Here is a 20,257-nt window from a genome sequence, read left to right as displayed (position 1 = left end):
AACCCTCATTCGATCCCATTCCATTATCTTCTTCTAATAGCAATCCAATTATTATCAAAAGACATTATTCTATTTGTCAATATTAGGATACACTTTTGACGTAAAAATATAATAAGCCCAACGGTTAAAATAACAACATTTTTATTTTCAACTTTTATAAAAAATTTAATCAATTTATATTAGGCATTAGAAGCAATAATCGGCACTTAATTAATAAATCTTCTTGAAAAGTTTAAACACAGGTACGAAAAATATTTAAATGAAACGATTGTATTTTTTTAAATCCTGACTCTTAGTAATTTATTTCGAACAAATCCCAAGCCTATTGTTCTCCCGGGTACAACAGGTTTTTAAGATATGAAGTCTCTACGATCTTAAGTACATTATGAATATGAAATTACAGGTTTTTCAATATTTTTTCCGGCCGTATAGAAACAATTGAACGCCACAAAGAAAGAGTACACTTATCTACATAATCACGATTTTGAAGATATGTTATCTGGTTTCGCTAAATATGGCTTTGAAGAGGCAAAGGTCGATGAAAACATAGGTTGGAGTTGATGACGGAAATACATTATCGATTTTTTTATTGAATAATTAGTTAAAAGCTTCTCAATATTCATGCCACGAATCTCCATAAAAAGCAAAAACCGTCATGGGACAAAAGAAATAACTTAAATACGGAGAATAACAATTTACAATTTCGAATTAATGGCATTTTACGTTTTACGACTTTATTTAACTAAATGCTGAACAGGCGTATCTAAATGTTACTGCGACGATTTTAAAGTATTGTGAGAAAAAAATAATTTCAAATAAATAATGTTTAGGACTAGACTATTCAATTTTATATTCATTTTAAGAGCTAAAATTAAGCTATAAGCAAAGTTTGTAGATTTTTGTTAGACTGTGCTATAAGATAAAAAATTGAACCAAAATGTCATATATAAACTGATTAAGATAGTGAGTTCTCAAAAAAGTTGATGTAATTGCAGAGAACGCCCGTTTTACGTGTTGTACAGAAAATCGTGTATTAAAATGGTAAAATAATAATAATAGTAATAATAATAATTTATTCAGCAGATAACACATTCATACATTATAACATTACAAGATAACAACTGCTTAACCGCTAAGAATACCCAATTATAATTATATAGGTCTTTTTTAAAAATCATTAGCTATAGATTTAAATTATTAAAAAACCTTTTGTAAATTAATATAGAATTAAACACATCAGCAGTTGAATTACCGAGTTATTTGTTTGCTCATTCTTAATCCATTCAATCTTTTCCTATATACATACGCCTCCGATAATGCTAATAGTCCGTCTCGCATTTACCGAAAAATTCCGAAACAACATCAACCCATTCTTCAAGTGAAAACACCTAATTTTAACCCAATTCAATGGTAATTTTAAATATGTTGTTAATATTTTTTCGGAGGAGTGCCGCCCAGCGCCATTGTATTTAAAATGATCGTTTATTACTTACCAGCATTATGCGTATGCCTAGTCACCTCTAATACCCAGTATCTAACTTAACCTTAATTCTTTCTAAATTCCGCTCACAATGTTCCATGGCGACATTTGAATAAACTTGTTTTGTAACATTCTTTTTCGATTCTGAATAAGTGCTCTTTATTGTTATGGCATATAATTATTATTAAATCAATAAATATATGCTTAATATATTCAAATGCGATTCTCTTATTATTTCTATCGCTGTGCGTTAATAAACATTTTTTCCACAAAAACCGCATTAAAACACGTCCTAGTAAAAAGGGCTGAAAACGATAAAAATAATACACTGAGCGGTCTCAACGGGTGGTTTGAGTTAAAATACCACCCGCGGTATACAATGGAATCCAAACGTATCTAACGTTATTAATCAAAATGTCGTTCCCTATTATTCAAAATAAGAACAATGGACTATGCCTGTTATGTCATTATTTTTTTTTTGATGTGTTTTTTTTTCAATTTTCTTCGATTCTACCTTCATTAACTTTTGAAACATCTTGCTGAGTGAAAAGTCTTATAGTGAGTTAACTACTTAGTATAAGACTTTTTTGTAGTTAAGCAAATAACCTTGTTAGGAATAATCTGGTGCTTGCGGTTGTTCTATAATCATTCGAATGATTTACCACCAGCTCCATATCAAGCCTTATTTGGCAACGTATGACATAATGATAACATTTTTTAAAACTTTGCCAAATTGTAATTTCAATTTTTTGTCGAGGGACATACTAACCAAATTCCAGATATATGATGTCATGGTGTGTTAATTAACATAAAAGTACATACGTAGGAAAAGTGAAATTTACAGCCTTATTTCAGTAGCTGAAAAATCAACTTTCTAGCATATTATAGTGACTTATGTCAAAACTGCTGCTCTAATAAAACTTGTGGGATAAATGAGTGATGCGACCTTCAGATTGGGGAAGGGAGGCTAAGAAGTTTAACGAGTCCTATGTAAATACTTAACACTCCTGGGTTAAATTACAGATTACTCAGGGACGAAAGACTCTAAAGTTCGCATAAAGATTATGACAATCGAGGCAGACAACACATAATTAATAAAACTTAATTTACAAAACATTAAATAGTTCTTGGTGCCGGATATTCCTTATATCTACTACTAAAAAAACCCACATTAAGTCGGTTTTTTTGAAGTATAATAGTAGCATTATGCAAGGATATGATCTCGATCTCATCGATATATATGTATATATAAATACATAAATGATGAAACGTGCACCGGACCTCATTTAATTATGCTTCTATTAAAGAAAACTAAATTAGTTTTAAATCAAGAACCTAATATTATATCATTTAATTAAATATGTTATAGATATGACCTTTTAAAAATTAGTTTCCTAAAAACCATTCCTCTCTTTTATGAGCTTGCTCTAAGGAATATTACCAGCTGACTATTTAAAGTAAAAAAAATGTATGTTTGCTTGTATTATTCTAATAACTTACACACATATAACATAACATGTTTTAGTAATTTCTAGCAATAATCAAGCACTTATTTGAACATGTTTCTTATTAGAACACTACGAAAACCCACAAATTGGTAGTTTGCTAAAAAGACTATATATTGTAAAAAAATAAACCATATTGCTAGCAAAAACTACGGAGGGGAATTTTTAATATTTTCTTGAATGCTTTCATTATTCTTGGCATAGCTAAAATTAAGTAACGAATATTTTCGTCTAAAAGAGCGTATTCTTATTTATTTAAGGTTAGGAACACGACTTCATATTCTTCGAGCAAGTATGTTCCAAACATACTCAATTCAATTCGCATTTAGACTTACTGCTTGCCACTCCAAGACAGGAATGTCTTTATCGTTTAAGTCATTCTCACGGTGTGTAATACAATCAATTTAAGGAACAACAAAATCTTGCAGAATATCATTAATGTACCTAACAGCAGTTAAAGGGGTCTTGGAATGACGTATAACTCTGTGCGTGCTTCTTTCCAGAGAAATTCCAGCCCACACTATATGTAAAACCCCTTGGAAGCTTAGCCTATTACTAAAGGGTATACAATGCAAAATGTCCTTGTGCTTTTTGATATACCATTTAACGACTGATCTGAAGAACCGTAAGTTCAATGTCGACGTATCAGTAAACTCATCTATCAGTAAACTCTCCATTCATTTTTACCCTAGTGTTCATGGTCAAATAAAGTCGCCTGGACGCGATAGCAAGAAGCTTTGAACCTGAGGCGGGTCTATGACTAACAAAATTTGCTTCACAAAGACTTCGTTTAACGATCCAGTCGCTTTATATTCCAAACTTTCATATTCCAAACATGATGTTTCAGTCGATTAGTCGATTTCTGATTCCTAAAGCTGTAGCATGATCATCTCAGAGACTTTGTAAGATAATAAAGCACCATTATGAGCATTTGTCCTTCGTTACCGGTCATCTAAAACCTCTCGGCCAATTTCCAAAAAAACGTGTATAAATACAGTGCACAGTGCTGTTTGATACGGAATAATAACGTTGGGCAAGAGAACGCTCACTTTATCTATCTGAAATCAACGAAACCATAGCTGCCGCTGTTTCAGGGCTAACAGTAGATATTTTTAGCCTAAATAAACGTAGCAAAGCTTTGACAAACATTTGTCAAATTTATTAAAAACAATGAGAACCCGTGGTCAATAAGTAGTTTTAAATGGCAAAATTATGAATTTTTTATTTTAATACACTTACTATTAAACTCTTTAATTACAAATACTATTATTTCTAAATTGATAAGCCATAAAGGATTAAATTAACTCTACCTACTTGGATCTATCTTGTAGTACATTTGATACTGTTATATAAAAAATGAAATTTAATACCTCCTTTCTTTATTATTTAAAAAAACCGTCAACCAAAAAACTTATTTTTAACCCATAAAACCTTTACCATATATTTTAATTTTTTTCCTCCGGTTGATAAATGATCGTGAGAAACAGATTTTTCGAGAAACAATGGAGGCACGCTGTATTAGCTTTGAAAGGGTTAAAAGTACGTTATAAGAGAGTTTTTTTTTAATACTAAACGAAAGAAAGAGATGATCAAAAGGTTTTTAACCCTTAATTTTTTTCTCTAGAGTTATTAAAAACAGGTGTGAAACTAAATTATTATTAGAATATTTCTTGCTTTTTATGCATAAAGATAATAATTAATATTCATTCACATGCATAGTGTAATCAGAGCCGGGTTTAAAAGTAAACAGTGAAATTTTCTGTCTGTTCAACGTCTCAAAGCCACTCGAAAGAAATAAAAATTTTAATAAAACACTTCAGGGAACCACTTCACTGTAAATCCACGCTTTATGTGTGTTTTGTTTCTCAAGAGAACATATACTTTCCCGGAATTTACGATCGAATGGTAGTTTGACTTTGTAATTTAAAATGGACGTCTGTTTCTTATTTATCTTTATTTTGTTTAAATTAACACAAAAAAACCTTTTTGGGATATTAAAAAATAAGTATAGTCACTGACTTAAGAAGTGTTACATCCAGGAGGAATAATTGCTTAAACTTGATTTTTTGGCAGCATAATGACTAAATTTAAAACATGCTATGGAAAAAACGACAAAGTTTTATCTCTATTACTCGTCCGTTTACTAGTATTAAGCATAACAAAATGCCTCGAGTTTGAAGACGTCCAAATAATCAACATATTAGCGAATTTGACAGGGTTAGAATTATTGCCTAATGTTATATTAGTTTGTCCTATCGTGAAAAGCCGTGTTAATGTACTGCAATGATGGTAAAGCATGTATGTTGGCTATGGATAGAAAAAGTAGAGGGACATGAAGAAGGCCAATTGGCCAACTTCGTGTCCCTCGCATTTCAGTCCGTGAACTTCTTTCGCACCGTCCACGGTTAGGGCTGCCTCTGAATGAGGGCTACTGTCATCAACGTTTGAACTGGAGCAAAGAACGGCAAAAAGAAGGCAGATTGGCATCTTCAGCGACGAATTATAGTTCTGCCTAGGTTTACACGATGGCCATAGAACATTAAGATGCCACCATGGCGAACGGAGTGGCATTGGACTTGGAGTAATGGTTTGTGGGGCTATACTCAATGGTAGCCCCTTCTCTTTGTTCAAGGCAATATGAATGCTGCGCGTTATGTTGAGGATGTCCTATAACCCACTTTACTGCCTTATCTAGAGAGTCATCTATACGTCCTTTACCAACAAGATAACACACGTCCCCTTATTGCTCGTCATACTACCGACTTTCTTCAAGAAGCAGACGTTACTGTTTGGTGGCCACCCCGTTCACCAGATTTAAACCCCATTAAACAAGTAAAGATGGAAGATGATAAGGAGGAGACTTACCACATTGAACTATCCGCCACAGATCATCTTATTTAACGATGTCTAGATATATACGGCAGTATATTCACCTGCGGGGTGGCCAAACACATTATTTTTTTCTTATTACTTGTCTATAAAAATACTTGCAAATGCTAACGTTTCATTATTATTATAATATTTCATATAATTAATTTGAAGAAATTATTTCTTCTGTATTAAGTGTCATAATACTAACTTAAAATGGGTTTACAAAAAATAGCTAGTGTTTACATACTCTATATAATTTTTCTATCTACAGGGTGTTTCAGAACTATGGGATCAAACTTCTAGGGGTTGTTCAGTGCAACAGTAGAATCCATTTGAGTATAAGAACCTATGTCCGGAAATGTGTCACTACGCCACTACGGCCCTAAGACGCATTTAAATTTAGAAAAAAAATTAATGCATTGATTTTTACCTTTTGTATATGATACCATCACAACAATTATTTAAAACGTCTTCCTCCAACCTCAATGCACCGATTTAAACGCCGCACATGATTTCGGCGGACTACACTAAAAATTTGATCCTCGTTTTAAATGATTTCAAATGCTGCTGTTATTCGTCCAATTAAGTCTAGCTCTGATTCTACTACAGTTTCGTAGACTAAAGACATTTCTTCACAAGAAAAAATTGAGCCACGTTAAATCGGGTGACCTAGGAGGCCAAGAAACTGCTCCACCTCTGGCAATCCAACGGTGCCCAAACCGCTGAGCCAAATACTCGCGTACTTGTACAGCAAAGTGAGCCGGCGCTCCATCATGCTGAAAACACATTTGCTGTCTAACGTTTAGTGGAACATTTTCAAATAGTTCTAAGAGAACTTCCTCCAAGAAACGCAGATAAATAGGTCCTGTTAACCGTTCCGGTATAAGGTATGGCCCAATTAAATAATCATCAACAATGCCTGCCCAAACGTTGACAGATCAACGATTCTGATGTTTTCTTGGAAAAATTGCATAAGGATTTTCTTCGTCCCAAACATGGCTATTCCTACTATTAAAAATACCGTCTCTTGTGAAAGAGGTTCATCGGTCCACAAAACATATCGTAAAAAATTTGGTTGTGCAATGATGTGATCCAGAAGCCATCGACAAAATTGAACTCTAGGATGATAATCGGCTGCAGTCATACCTTGAACTTTCTGGAAGTGGTAAGAATGGAGTTGTTGCTCGTGTAGTACCCGCCAGACAGAAGCGTTACTCGTATTTATATTCTTAGCGACGCCGCGTGTGCTATTTGATGATTCATCGGCAACTCGCTGAAGCACCTCTTCTTCAAATTCGACCGTTCTTATGGTTTGAGCAACACCAGTATCATGCATCTTGGTCTTAAACATGCCTGTCTCAGCGAGCCGCCAATAACCCGCAATAAACTTTTTGTATCCAGGATGCTGTCGTTTGAGATAACGTTCATGATACAACCGCGATGCTGTTCGTGCATTGCAGTTTGTTGATCCGTATGCCAAATGCATATCCGCCAATTCTTGATTGGTAAAGTTTTCCATTAGCAATAAATGTTTAAAAATTGTAAGCTATAAAATTTTTAAACATGACATTAAGAATTGACATTGATAAGCGTTGATTTTAAATAATTGTTGTTATGGTATCATGTACAAAAGGAAAAAATAAATGCAGCAGATCCTATTTAGGTAATTAATGTTTTTTATAAGTTTTAACGCGTCTTAGGGCCGTAGTGGCGTAGTGACGCATTTCCGGATATGGGTTACTATACTCAAATGGATTCTTCTGTTGCACTGAATAACCCCCAGAAGTTTGATCCCATAGTTCTGAAACACCCTGTAACTCGTTATAATGACCAACTACGTATAAATATACTGAACATTTGTTAATTTTAAAAGTCTAAACACTTACACACAACGAAAAAATATATTAATTCATTTACATAGTATGAAACAAATTATTTGAGCTTTATAGTGTTTGCTCAATTGGTGATAAAGATCAATATATTATGAAGAAATGCGAAAAGTGCTTCCTCTATTTCATCTATCGAGCAAGCAGTGTACTCGAGGAAACTGAACGAGTAATTGCAAAAGAAAACTATTATTATCTTATTGAAATTTAAAGAATCTCGCACAAACTCGTATTAACGAAATCGTAATTTGACATGCTGACGTAGATATGTAGGGAGAATCTTTTAATCAGTAAATAAGGAGTTCTCCACATACAGCGAATAGACGCATATGAATTCAAGTACGGAGAGTGTCTCGTGTACACTCCTATTAGGCTAAACCAGGCGAGTAACTGCAAAAAAGAGAGACAGAAACATGTTTTGAATGTCATTTAATTCTATTTAAAAAATGTCCATTTACATATATATCCTGAATATTCTTAAAGTTACGAAAGGCTTAATCTAAAAATAAATTATTCTCTCTTAATAAAACAAAAATTAAAAAAATATTTAAAACTTATGTTAAAATATTATAATATATAAGAATCTTATTTCTGTTTTTACATAGATGCATATACAAAGATTAATTTTTTAAATAATAACTAATTTAAATTTTTCATCATTTAATCATTCATTTAAATAATATCAAATTGTAAAAATATCTCAATATTATAATTTTGTAATACAGGATGTATTTTTCTACGCAATAAATTTGCCAGTCATTAATAAGCGTATTACTATTAGCATCAATTCTGATAAATCGTTTAAAATTTTTATAATAGATTTTAAATGGATCCCCCATGATATATTTTAATCTTAGCGGTGATTCATTAGTTGGTTGTGTCAAAATACCGTAATAAAAAAATCAGCAAACATCAACGTTCGATATAAATTAATTTCAGATTTGATAAGTTGACCCACTTGAATGTAATTTAACTTTTTTTTAATGTCCGCACACATTTAAGACGGTTTTAGCAAAGAAATACTGGTAAATGGTTTATTTATGTAAATCCCAACTAGGATTTTAAGGAAATATAATTTTTCTTTTAATCATTTAAATTGCTTTCGTGAAACTTGTATAACAGCCACGATACTTTTTTTAATTTAAAACTAAATGACTTAAGCCATTAGGGAACCTTTTAAAATGAGAAATTATGTAATATTGCATGTAGGTTTTATATTGTTACATTATATTGAAAAAAAAGCAGTTCATAATTAACTGAGCAGCATATTATGTTTTTGGTAAATTCCGCTTTTTTTGACGCCTTCTTCGAATCGGAGGTTAATTAACTTGCTTAAAAATTGGGAAAGACTGGTGGGTATAATTAAATCCATTGTATTTTTTAACATTCAATTTTTATATTACCTTGAATACTTTTAGATTTACCGCAGTCTTTGTTGCTATCGTTAAATTTTTTGTGCTAAATCTCCTCACGCTTCTGAATCTAGGCTAAATAGACTGAACCTAACTATCTGTACATTAAAGTTAATTTTAATTCTTTAACAAATAAGGCGTACCTACTTTATTTTACCGGATTTTAATTTTGTTTCTAATCACTTGGCAAAAATCGTTTTTGGTAACAAAAGTACCGAAAGAACAGTTTTAATGACTTACCTCGAAGCGATAGTTTGACATTGAAAAAGAGTAAGTTTTTTTTTAATAATGAATAGGTGTTTTTTTAAGCAAATTACCTTTGAAGAGATTTTGTAGAAATATATGAGATTACAGTTATATAAAGAACTCATTAATTTTAAAGAACAAAGAGATATCGGAGTATTCACTCTAATGTAATTTAATTGAATAAATTAAGCATAAAAATCATCGGAAATTAACTGACCGTCGAGCCTTTTTATAAACTTGGACCGCCTGTAAAAACTTAAAGAACCCACCAAGAATTTTCGGAGTTTTTATACATTAATTTCGATGATCATGCAACTTTTTCAATGATTCGGCTTATTTTCTTTAAGACCAAAAAAGTATAAAACAAACTTTTGGATGGTGAGGAATTCATCGGTCTTTCAGTTTATTCTTATTTGGTCAATCAACCGAGCCAACGCTATAGTTTGTGTAATAATTGCTTATGATTTAAGATAGTAAGAATATTTTTACAGTTGTCTAGAAGTCTAATGAATAGTTTTATTATGTCATTTATTAAAATTTTTTAGAAAATAGTCACTTAATGAAATAAATCACTGTGATTATCTTAAAAGGAGAGTAAGATGCTAGCAAGAGCAGTTTCTAATGGTCCTTTTTCAGCACTCCATATTTACGCATGCATGATAATTCTTCTTTGCTTACAGTTATTTAAAAATGTTGAACGAACTTAAATGTGAGTTTATTGAGTAACCACTTTAAATTTTATATTCAAGTACAGGAAGCAGTAAACTCACGTACTTTCCAGAGCAGATTATTTAAAGAACTCAACTTTCATAGACTGATGCATAGTATGAAAGTGTTGTCTAATAAAAGGTACTGTACTGAAAAAAAAATTCGAAAGCTGCACCTAAAATAATTCTGCAAACTGAGAAATTTAGAGTAATAATGCAAATAATAAGTTATAAAAGTTTTCACCTAATTAGCACGATCTTAAAATAAATTAGAATTTCAAAGAAATAACATTCCAATGCACATTATAATTATAGAGTTTAAAAAAGCATAGGCTACCGTAAATACAAAGATCAACAACTCTCAAGTACGAGATAGATAAGATTCGTCGCTAGGAAAAAAACGGAAAAATATAAAAGAAGATTATTGTCCAGGAAAACTCTCCAAGGAGAAAACTACGTTTAAGATATCCTTAACATAAAATCCTAAATCAAAAAAAATTCAACTTCTTCTATTCAGTTCTAGCATTTTAGAATCTAGAAGTAGGCAGATTATAAAGTAGGCACCTACTGATTAAAGAAGTACTATACTAACTATAATACGATGAGCTTGAAAAGAGGCTTTATTTTACAATGATTTAAAAAATCCTATTTGACATATTTGTATTTTTTGGTAATTTTAAAATAAAGTTTCAAATATTATTTTAGATAATAATAATATATTATTATTTATTGAAATAAATTATATATTATTGAAAAAGTAATGTCTTTAAATAATAATAATAATAATAATAATAATAATATATTATACAGCGAAGGTATAATGGAGACACCATTAATAGATATAAAAAAGGATATTTTCGAAGGGAATTCTCTGCAAGAAATTATATGCAAGAATTTTGAACTAGACTAAGAGGTGTCCACATCACTACTGGATTCGAACTTGAAAGTAGAGAATTACAAATGCCCATGGAAGAAAATGAGATATAGAAATGCCTTGGTTTCAGCAATCGATACGAACATATCCTCGTGTCATTAAACGGAATATTATATGAAAAATTTCTTCGCCTTAAAATATCTTGAAATCAAGGCTAAATCCTAAGAATATGGTGAAAGCCATTTACACTTATTCTATAACAGTGCTGACATACATGTTTGGATTAGTCAAATGTACGAAGACTGATTTAGAAGAAATTAAAAAAAATACGCGAACAACAATGATAAAAAACTCGAAGTGCAAAACCCACAATCGGAAATCAGCGTTAGAAGAGGTAACGCTGCCAAGAGCTTACGTAGGTAAAGGGGTATTTGATATTTCATCTCTTCATGATAAGCAAAAAGCCAACTTGCAGAAGTGCTCCTTCAGAAGGCCGAACTTTTTTTATTCTACAAAGCGGCAACTTTGGCAGATGAGAGCTAATGTCACACCAATTGTAGAGAAATTTGTACCAAATTCAAAAGAAAGTTAACACCTTAAAACAAAAAGCCCTGCGTGGAAGATACTTTTATGAACTCAGCGGCAAAAATGTCGACATAGAACTACTGACTAACTCGTGGAAATCTATTCCTGGAGAAGTACGAAATGCAAAATCAGATCTCAGGAACTTACCTTAATATATTGTCAGAGATATTTCGGTAGTAGATGATAGATGTTGTAAATGTCTCCGTTCGCCAGAAATAATACAGTACATCACAGCAGGTTGTACATCCCTTGCCCACATAGAATATCTCCATCGTTATAACTGTGTAGGCAAGATAATCCACGAGCACCTTCCTCAGAAGTTGCACCATCAATATACCTCGGAAAATATCCTGAAGAATTAACACTATCGATTGTACTGGGATGGAAGTGTTATTACAGACAGAACTATTCTGGCTACTCGACCAGATATCATTTTAGTTGATAAAGGACAAAGAAAGACTTTTCTGAGACATTGCTGTGTTTAATACATATAATCTATAACAGACTATTACTATAACAATAACAATAATTTATAACAAGCTGGCAAGGTATATCGATCTTGCCAATGAGATTCAATAGCAATGGAGGCCAAGTGTTGTTGTTTCTATTGTACTTTCAAACACAGGTGTCATTCCTAAATGTCTTCCTCGCCACCTTTCGCCTCTTAGTCTTTCACTATATTATTTTATAAGACTACAGAAATCAATTATCCTAAATTCCTGTAATATAGTAACAAAATTTCTTAATTTGGAATAGTTAAAGCCACCTTGCTTAGGGCGATTGTCCGTACAACAGTGAGTTATAAATCAAGCATAACAGAAATAATAATAAATGTCTTTTTATTATCAGAAAAATTTACAAAAATACCTAATTTAAGTGTGGCGAGGTCTAGCATAGCTATTCTACCTAATCAGTGCTGAAAAAAAATCAAATATTGTAGTGGACAGTGCAGGCAACTTTTCAATAGTACAATATGTTTGGAGCTTATTACTGACAAACAATTTTAAATATATAAAAATATTCAGTTAACACAATTGTTAATATACTTTCTTCAGTTTATAATTTTAGAAAAAAAGACGACAGCGATGTGATAATGCAATTAGTTAGCTATTTGCGACATAATAAAAAATGTAAACTTTAATTTAAAGTTGAAGCCGATCTGATGTCAGAAGGAATAGAATTAAAAAGTTTGACAGCATAATACCTTAAGGATCTTTAATAAATCTTATGCTTACCGTATAAAGCTCTCTGCTTCGGGTAACGCGCTTATGTGTATAACTTTCCTTGAATAATCTAGAATAAAGATAACTTGGACACCCCGTACTATTAATTTTAAAAACCATTGCAGCTATATACAGCTTAAAGCATTCTTTTAAATCAAACCAACCAAATTCACGTACTAAGAGTGTTATATGACCAAATTTTTTGTGAGAGTAGTACTACCATAAGTAAGAGTTCTATAGCTTTGGCAAAGTTACTTTACAAATTTCAGTGAATGCAAGCCAATAAACAATGCCATAGATTAAGTAGCATTAAGGAATTAGTTGTTCTTTGCAGATATATAGAGCAATCGCAACTTGGCGAAGGATAGAGAAAAAAAAATGAAAACTCCAAGTCTCAGTCTCAAAATGTCTTTTTTATTGTTCAGGTGACATGTTTCGCTAATGAAGCATCATCAGACCTATAATAAACAGAAAAACACACGTAACTACAATAAAACCTTACACTAAAACAAAATCAAATATTAAAAATTAGATAAAATTACCTTATAGCTAGGTGACCTGCTAAGTACTGGCAAATATAATTTAAATATGAGAATACCCACATATTTTGTAATAAAAAACAATAACACGGCACAAAAATTCAACAAAAAATATAAAAAAGGGGAAAAACGTGACAGGTGTAGGATCTCACATCAATAGTCTCAATAGTCACGTTTTTCCCCCTTTTTTATATTTTTTGTTGAATTTTTGTGCCGTGTTATTGTTTTTTATTACAAAATATGTGGGTATTCTCATATTTAAATTATATTTGCCAGTACTTAGCAGGTCACCTAGCTATAAGGTAATTTTATCTAATTTTTAATATTTGATTTTGTTTTAGTGTAAGGTTTTATTGTAGTTACGTGTGTTTTTCTGTTTATTATAGGTCTGATGATGCTTCATTAGCGAAACATGTCACCTGAACAATAAAAAAGACATTTTGAGACTGAGACTTGGAGTTTTCATTTTTTCTCTAGTTACATAAGTCTCTTTGAGATAATGGACGAGTTCTTTCAAATTGGCGAAGGATGTCTGGAGCAGATGCATGATGCTCAAAATAAAGAGCCTTAAATTATATTAATGTTGTGGTTAGTCAAAAATAAGCATTTTAGTTTTTGAAGTATTTAAGCTCTTGAAATTTCAAAAAAACTATTTACGTCATGGTTTATGAGTTAAGAAGCATGACCAATATTATCGAACTAAGACGAATAGTAAATCTGCATGTTAACCGCGTACTAATGCAACTTACAATTATTAATACGAGTAGGAAAATCACAGGTATTTACTAACAATAACAAAGGCCCTCAAATACTGCCTCGGGCATGTTCTAGCATTATTTATTGACGAAGACTTAGAACCTCCATATACTAGTTACTGACTTCTTTCATTTAGATAGTTTTTCATAAAGGCAATCGCATCACTATCCAGACTATAAGAGCACAGTTTTATTACTATAGTCGAGAAGTACTAAGCAGCTGGCATTGCCTTCGTCGGAGCTCTTAGTAATTCATCTGCTACTCCGAGTAAAGAAATAGTTGCACTATAACTAGTACGAATAGAAAGCCTTGATGAGTAGAGGGAATAACAACTGAATAAGATATAGTTATTACAGCTGGTTGTATTAGTTGGTTAAATACAATCCTTTCTAGAATTTTAGACAGGGTGCACAAAATACTGATGGGTCGAAAATGTTATACGTCATAGGGATTTGAAGGTGTAGGAATAGGTATTATAATTTATTTTTTCTAAAGCGAAGGATTTTGATTATTAAATAAAAATTTATTCTAATTATGAGGTAGAAGATCAGGGCAGATCAAAGGAGGAATTTTAATATTTATACCATTAACAACGGTAGCTTGAGTTTTAATTTTGGATATGATTCTAACCACTGTCTCCTCTGTCACTGGTCGAAAATTAAATTTAACTTTTTTATCATAGGTCTTGTCATCATATAGGTCTGAAATAAATTCTGTATCTGATACACATTTGAGGATACTGTCAATAAAATACTTATTAAATGCGTTAGTATTAAAGTTATTAACATAACTCACTTAGGTTTCATTTGTTTTAAAACTCTCTAAAATTGTTTGGGATTTGACTAAACTTTTAAATTCAAAAAAACATTTTTTTCATTTCTTATTACATTAGTCGTAAATTTCTAAGTTCTTTATAATAATTTCTAAACTCTCTATTTTTAATTTTGTACATTATACGAGTTCAACACTAAAATACATAAAATTTACCATACAGTTTGTTAATTATGTATTACCATGAACGTAACAAAATAACACAGAAATATGAACACATGAACATGTGGCGCTATTACAGTTCATCAGGCCATAATAACCATTTATAAATTCCTCGACGTTTCAAAAAGCTTGATAAGTCAAATAGTTTTTCCAATAATAATAAAAATAAAATCTTTGCTTTTGACGTAAACTCCACATGTGGCCGACAGAAACAGTCGGGTATCGGATTTCATGTTTCACATTTTACTACGGGATATTACATTTATTTTTCTCGCTTAATATGTGCTTTTAAGCATTCGTTGTTCTTTTAAGAGATATACCCGATGTTTTTTTTATTTTACTAATAACATCTGGATTACACCAAATATGTACATTTATGAACTACTATTTTAAACCGCAAAAAAATATTTTATCCCACAGTGCCCTATTACTGTACACACGTCTATTTTTTTAGCGAATTCTCACAAAACGCAAAATAGGTATACTATTACCTGGCATGGGTAACCTTACAATAGCTTTAAGGGTCCGGAAAAAACCGTTTAACCCCAATTTCTGACCCTTTAGATGCTAAAAATCTCTTCAGCTTTTGTGAACTATAAACCCTTGATGGATAAAAAAAAACTATTTGAGATATGTGCGAGGGTACGACGTTACACAAAGAAATAATGGCATTTGGTAGTATTAAATTATTATAATAAGCCTTTTTAAGATATGCCATACATACGTGCAATTAATCATTTAAACCATCTTGATCTCACTTCTTTTTGTTTTCGTAATATTTTCGTTACCCACAGGCTACTAGAGATGTTGAGACTGAAACCAGACTGCGGCGTCTCTCTTTAACCCAGATGAATAACTCTTGCTTTTCTTTTCCACACATGAGGAATAAAAATAAAATATTAATCGAGTGAACCCCAGCTTCATTTGTTTCTGAATATACATAAAATGATAAATGGATTTAAGGGAATTACTTTTTTTTGTTCTTTTTTTTTCTTGAGACTGGTGCTTTAATCATATACGAACCTAATATAGTATATTCCTTAAGGTAATTATAGTTTTTTTAAATAAAATGAAATACAATATATAGGTTAAACATTATTATTATAATTAAAATTAAATATTCTAATAAACTTACGATAGTGATAAAATTTCAATATTAATTAAAAAAAAATTATAAACGGCTTTTAGTCATTTAACTTTTTATTATTTTGATATTTGTTTTTTCATAAAAAATATAAAGCGCGTATTATTTTATTTACGCATTCAATAAGCCATTTATTTTTTAAGCGAATTTCTTCATAAGTAGATTTTACTACATTTCTTAACTTCATTTCAACTCTACTCGCACCAATATTGCAATATAAGTGAAAAAAATATTTATAAACAAAGACTCTAAGCCTGAATTGCTTAGACAAATTAAACTGAAAGTAATAATAATTTTATATAACATAAATACGATCTAGATGTTTAAACAGTCCAAAACCGAACTAAAATCTTGTACTTCTTAAGGCATGTTACTTAAAGCACAACCAGTACCGGTAATGTACAACAAAAATAGGTACTGAAATATATGAAGTTGCTTGTGACATGTGGGTCGACCTGGCTTGTTTTCTAAATTTCCGTAATAATTATTATTCCGACTCGTTTCAAGCTCTTACTGTGATATTCTCACATTCATTCTTATGACTATTTACTGCTTTTAAAACATCAATTTCTTTCTAATTCGTTTATTAAATGCAGCTGTGCACACAGACATGTTAAAAACGCGAACGCACCATCAAAACTTGAGTTTTTTTAATGAATTATAATGTAAGCGTATACCCGTTAAATACGCTAAGCGCGTTAACGTTTACTGCTTTATTGGTTGTTTTCAGAGACTTCGTAAATTATCTTTAACGCATTAAAGGAAATTGTAGGTTAAGTTCACTTACCTGTGGTAAATGCAGCTAAAGGTAACTGCCTCGATATACTTTCCGCAACCTCAGAAGTTAACCCATAAATTCCCAAAAGCTCTCTCATAGTATTCATAGCATAATTCCTCATTTCAGATATTTGATCCGGACTTAAATTTTGACCCATGCTCGTAGTCGTCTTAGACACATGCGGCTTGCTTAAATTATGTATAGAAAAACTACTGGGTATTTTACTGGATTCGTTATCCTCAGAATCGTCTTTGGTCTCCTCATTATCCGATTGCGTTCGATAGTTTTCGGTATTAAAATCATCCGAATCAGAATTATCCGAGTCATTTTTATTTTCAGAATCGTGACTCAAAAGCTCTGAGTCATGACTCAACCTCTCAGAAGCTTCCGAATCTGGTTTAGACCCGCTTAAATCCATTGGAGTAAAACTGGAATCTTGAATAACCTTTCTAATCCCAGCAAGAGGTTTTCTTCTTCTAACATTGTTATTAACATTATTATTTTCGTTATATTCACTTAAATTAAGTGCACCCTCGTCTTCTGAAGGTAGGTTTTGGGAGTAGCGAGGCTTGAAATTTTTCCTTTTGTTTCTCTTTGGTTCGGAAATGTTAAGTGGTAGGTTTGGCGATTGGGAATTGTATGGCACTTCTTGTTCTGAGTCACTGGAATTATGAGATTCTGAGTAGGTGGCGGTGTGAGTGAAGGAGTGTCTGTTGTGAAAAGTTTCCATCGGCTCGGGATGTGACAACTTTAAGGCTACTGCATCTAAAAAAGAAAAATAGCCAATTAGATGCCAAATATTATACAGGCTACTAAAAAAACAACCTTTTATGTGCACTCTTATCTCATTTGTGCCTACGGTACCATTTTTATAATATTTATAGTATTTGCCTTACTTAAAAACGAAAAAAAAATATATATTTTGCAAGTGATTGAGCATGATCTCATAACAAGTGTTTCATTTGGAATGCTTCTCTTTTTTTCCTTCACTCTTATGATAATTGGCAACTGAATATTTTGAAGGCTGTGGGTTATGTTATCTTTCGTTTCTCATCTTTTAAAATATAGGCATAACCACATAAACAGGCGTGTTAATTTCACATGGAAAAAATCACATATATATAATAAGTTCACATGTGGACTAGAACAACATTTTAAATTTTCTTAAATATATAGCTCTGGTAAAGCATTCAAAAATCTTTCCCATCGATTCTCTCACTTAGTATTAAAAACAAATACTTTAAAACCTAATCAAATAAACCAAAACGCTTATTGACACTAATGGGGAACCTCCTAATAGTTTAATCAACATTATAACAAAACAAACAAAATCTAACACCTAAAATTGAAAACGCATTCGGTGCAATAGCAGCAGCACGAACCAAACCAAGTTAAAAAGGTGTTAAAATAGTTGAAATGAAGTAAACATCGAGTTCGGAATACCGGATTTGTTTAACGGTGAAAACATGCATTTTTGTTAAATCATAAAATCTTGAGAATACGACTGTCTAAGTGTTGAGTAAACATTCGATGCCTTCTCGAGTTATTGACAGAAAAAGTGGCATTCAAGGTGGATAGTGCATAATGCAGCCGTATCTCCTGATGCGCTATAATTACAATGCAAACGCAATTTCTTGATTGTAAATAGTAAATTGCTTAGAAAGTTGTATTTTTCTTTCACTATAAGCTCGAAGATAACATGTTAAGTGTTTTATAAGGATTATTAAATTTTATCAGATGTCCCGTTTTGCGATTTTTGTTTTGTCCACCGTTAAAGCAAAAACCAAGAAAATCGGATATAGGAATAATTAAAAATACTGACCTCCAATGGTGTGTTGGGTCTCCTAAGTAAAAAACGCATATCCGAAATATCTAGACAATAAAAATCGGTCTTCTTTCTGAAACTGCCAAAAATTCTGTCTGGGATCGTTTTTACACAAAAATATTTCGTTAAACGAATGCATCGGCCAAAACGTGCCTGGTTTTGGCAAATTTTAATAAAAACTTGCAAGAATTTCGACCGAACCCGGCCCAGAAATAATTAAAATTTGTGCTGATGGCAATTTCACAGAATCACCGTCTCATCTTGAATTTTTAGTTTAGATGGCCCTTTTTTTGTAACGGGGGGGCCGGTATACGGCCATTGTTGTATGTGTGTTTTATGTTTCGCAAGGTTATTGAGGATTTTTAAGATTTTTTGGTCAGCTTTTATCATAATATATTTTTTTAATTTTTAAAAGTTATTGCCCAGCATAAGCGCATATAGAAAACACTGATTATTACCTGTATTTAGAACGTAAGAGTTTGGAGATAAGATTCCCGAAGTGACAGTAGCCATTGTCGCCAACATAAATTCTGCAGCATTCCTGAAACAAGAAAATAAATATTAGTAAAGCTTTCATACATTTTTCAAATATAAAAATACTTGAAATATCAGATTAGGTTATGCATTTTTTTATTCCATTAACTGTTCGTAATATACAAGTAGTTGATCTTTAAAAAGATCAGTATAAACAATGATCCATAGTATAAATTACTCAGACATTATACTGCACGAATTCCATTTCATTAAAATATTTCCCTCGGCAATATAAAGATAACATCAATTTTTGTTTTGTAAGAAACCTCCATACATCAACAAATATTATTTATAATGAATTGAGTTCGATTTTGACAATGCGACTTTTATTCAGAATATTAATTGACAAATATAAACTCGTTATTTTCGGGACCTCGATGATTCTTACAAATATATTCATTGGTGACAAATTGCTTTTGTTCTTGTTATTTAAACAGGTGTGGCTTATAGGCAATTTTTAAATTGTTTATGTCCATTTGACGAAAACAATATTTGATCGTAATGCTTTATTTGCTCTGGAAAACTTTAAAAGACGGTCCTGCCTCTAGGATATGACTTTAAAGGCCATTTTAAACCACTAGGAGACATTACCTGTCTCATGGTATTGCCTGTTTAGCATATAAATGAATTTAACGTGTGCAGGACATACCTAGTGGCTACCGAAGTGAGTTACGAGTGTAATATACATAAATGCCTTTTAAAAGGAGCTTTTTTTTAGCTAAAATCGTTGAGATAAAGAGCTTGCTGCTGCTATAGAGAAGAAATTACTATTTGACAAGACAAAAAGTTTGATCTTTTACGTGACTCAAGTGAACACTTTATAGGCTTAAAGAGCCTTAGCCATATCATATATTTATTTTGAATAATTAAATTTTAACTAATATGTCTTAAGTAATCTA

At 31.7% G+C, this 20,257-nt stretch overlaps 1 protein-coding gene across 2 annotated transcripts in view; it reads right to left on the bottom strand.

Moving 5' to 3' along the window:
- The window catches only part of LOC126740792 (zinc finger protein castor homolog 1-like), an 86,316-nt gene that overhangs the window by 44,515 nt on the left and 21,544 nt on the right, over positions 1-20,257 (bottom strand). For both annotated transcript variants that reach the window (XM_050446967.1, XM_050446966.1), the window contains exons 2-3: positions 19,283-19,365; positions 17,009-17,764 (exon numbers count right to left, since the gene is read on the bottom strand). In XM_050446967.1, coding sequence (XP_050302924.1) covers positions 17,009-17,764; positions 19,283-19,349 — 823 coding nt within the window. In that variant the 5' untranslated portion in view covers positions 19,350-19,365. The remainder of the gene's footprint in view (positions 1-17,008; positions 17,765-19,282; positions 19,366-20,257) is intronic.

This window comes from Anthonomus grandis, chromosome 9, assembly GCF_022605725.1.
Source record: "Anthonomus grandis grandis chromosome 9, icAntGran1.3, whole genome shotgun sequence".
Classification (NCBI taxonomy): domain Eukaryota; kingdom Metazoa; phylum Arthropoda; class Insecta; order Coleoptera; family Curculionidae; genus Anthonomus; species Anthonomus grandis.
Note: the sequence above shows the minus strand (reverse complement) of the source record. Positions and strands in the feature narration are given on the sequence as shown.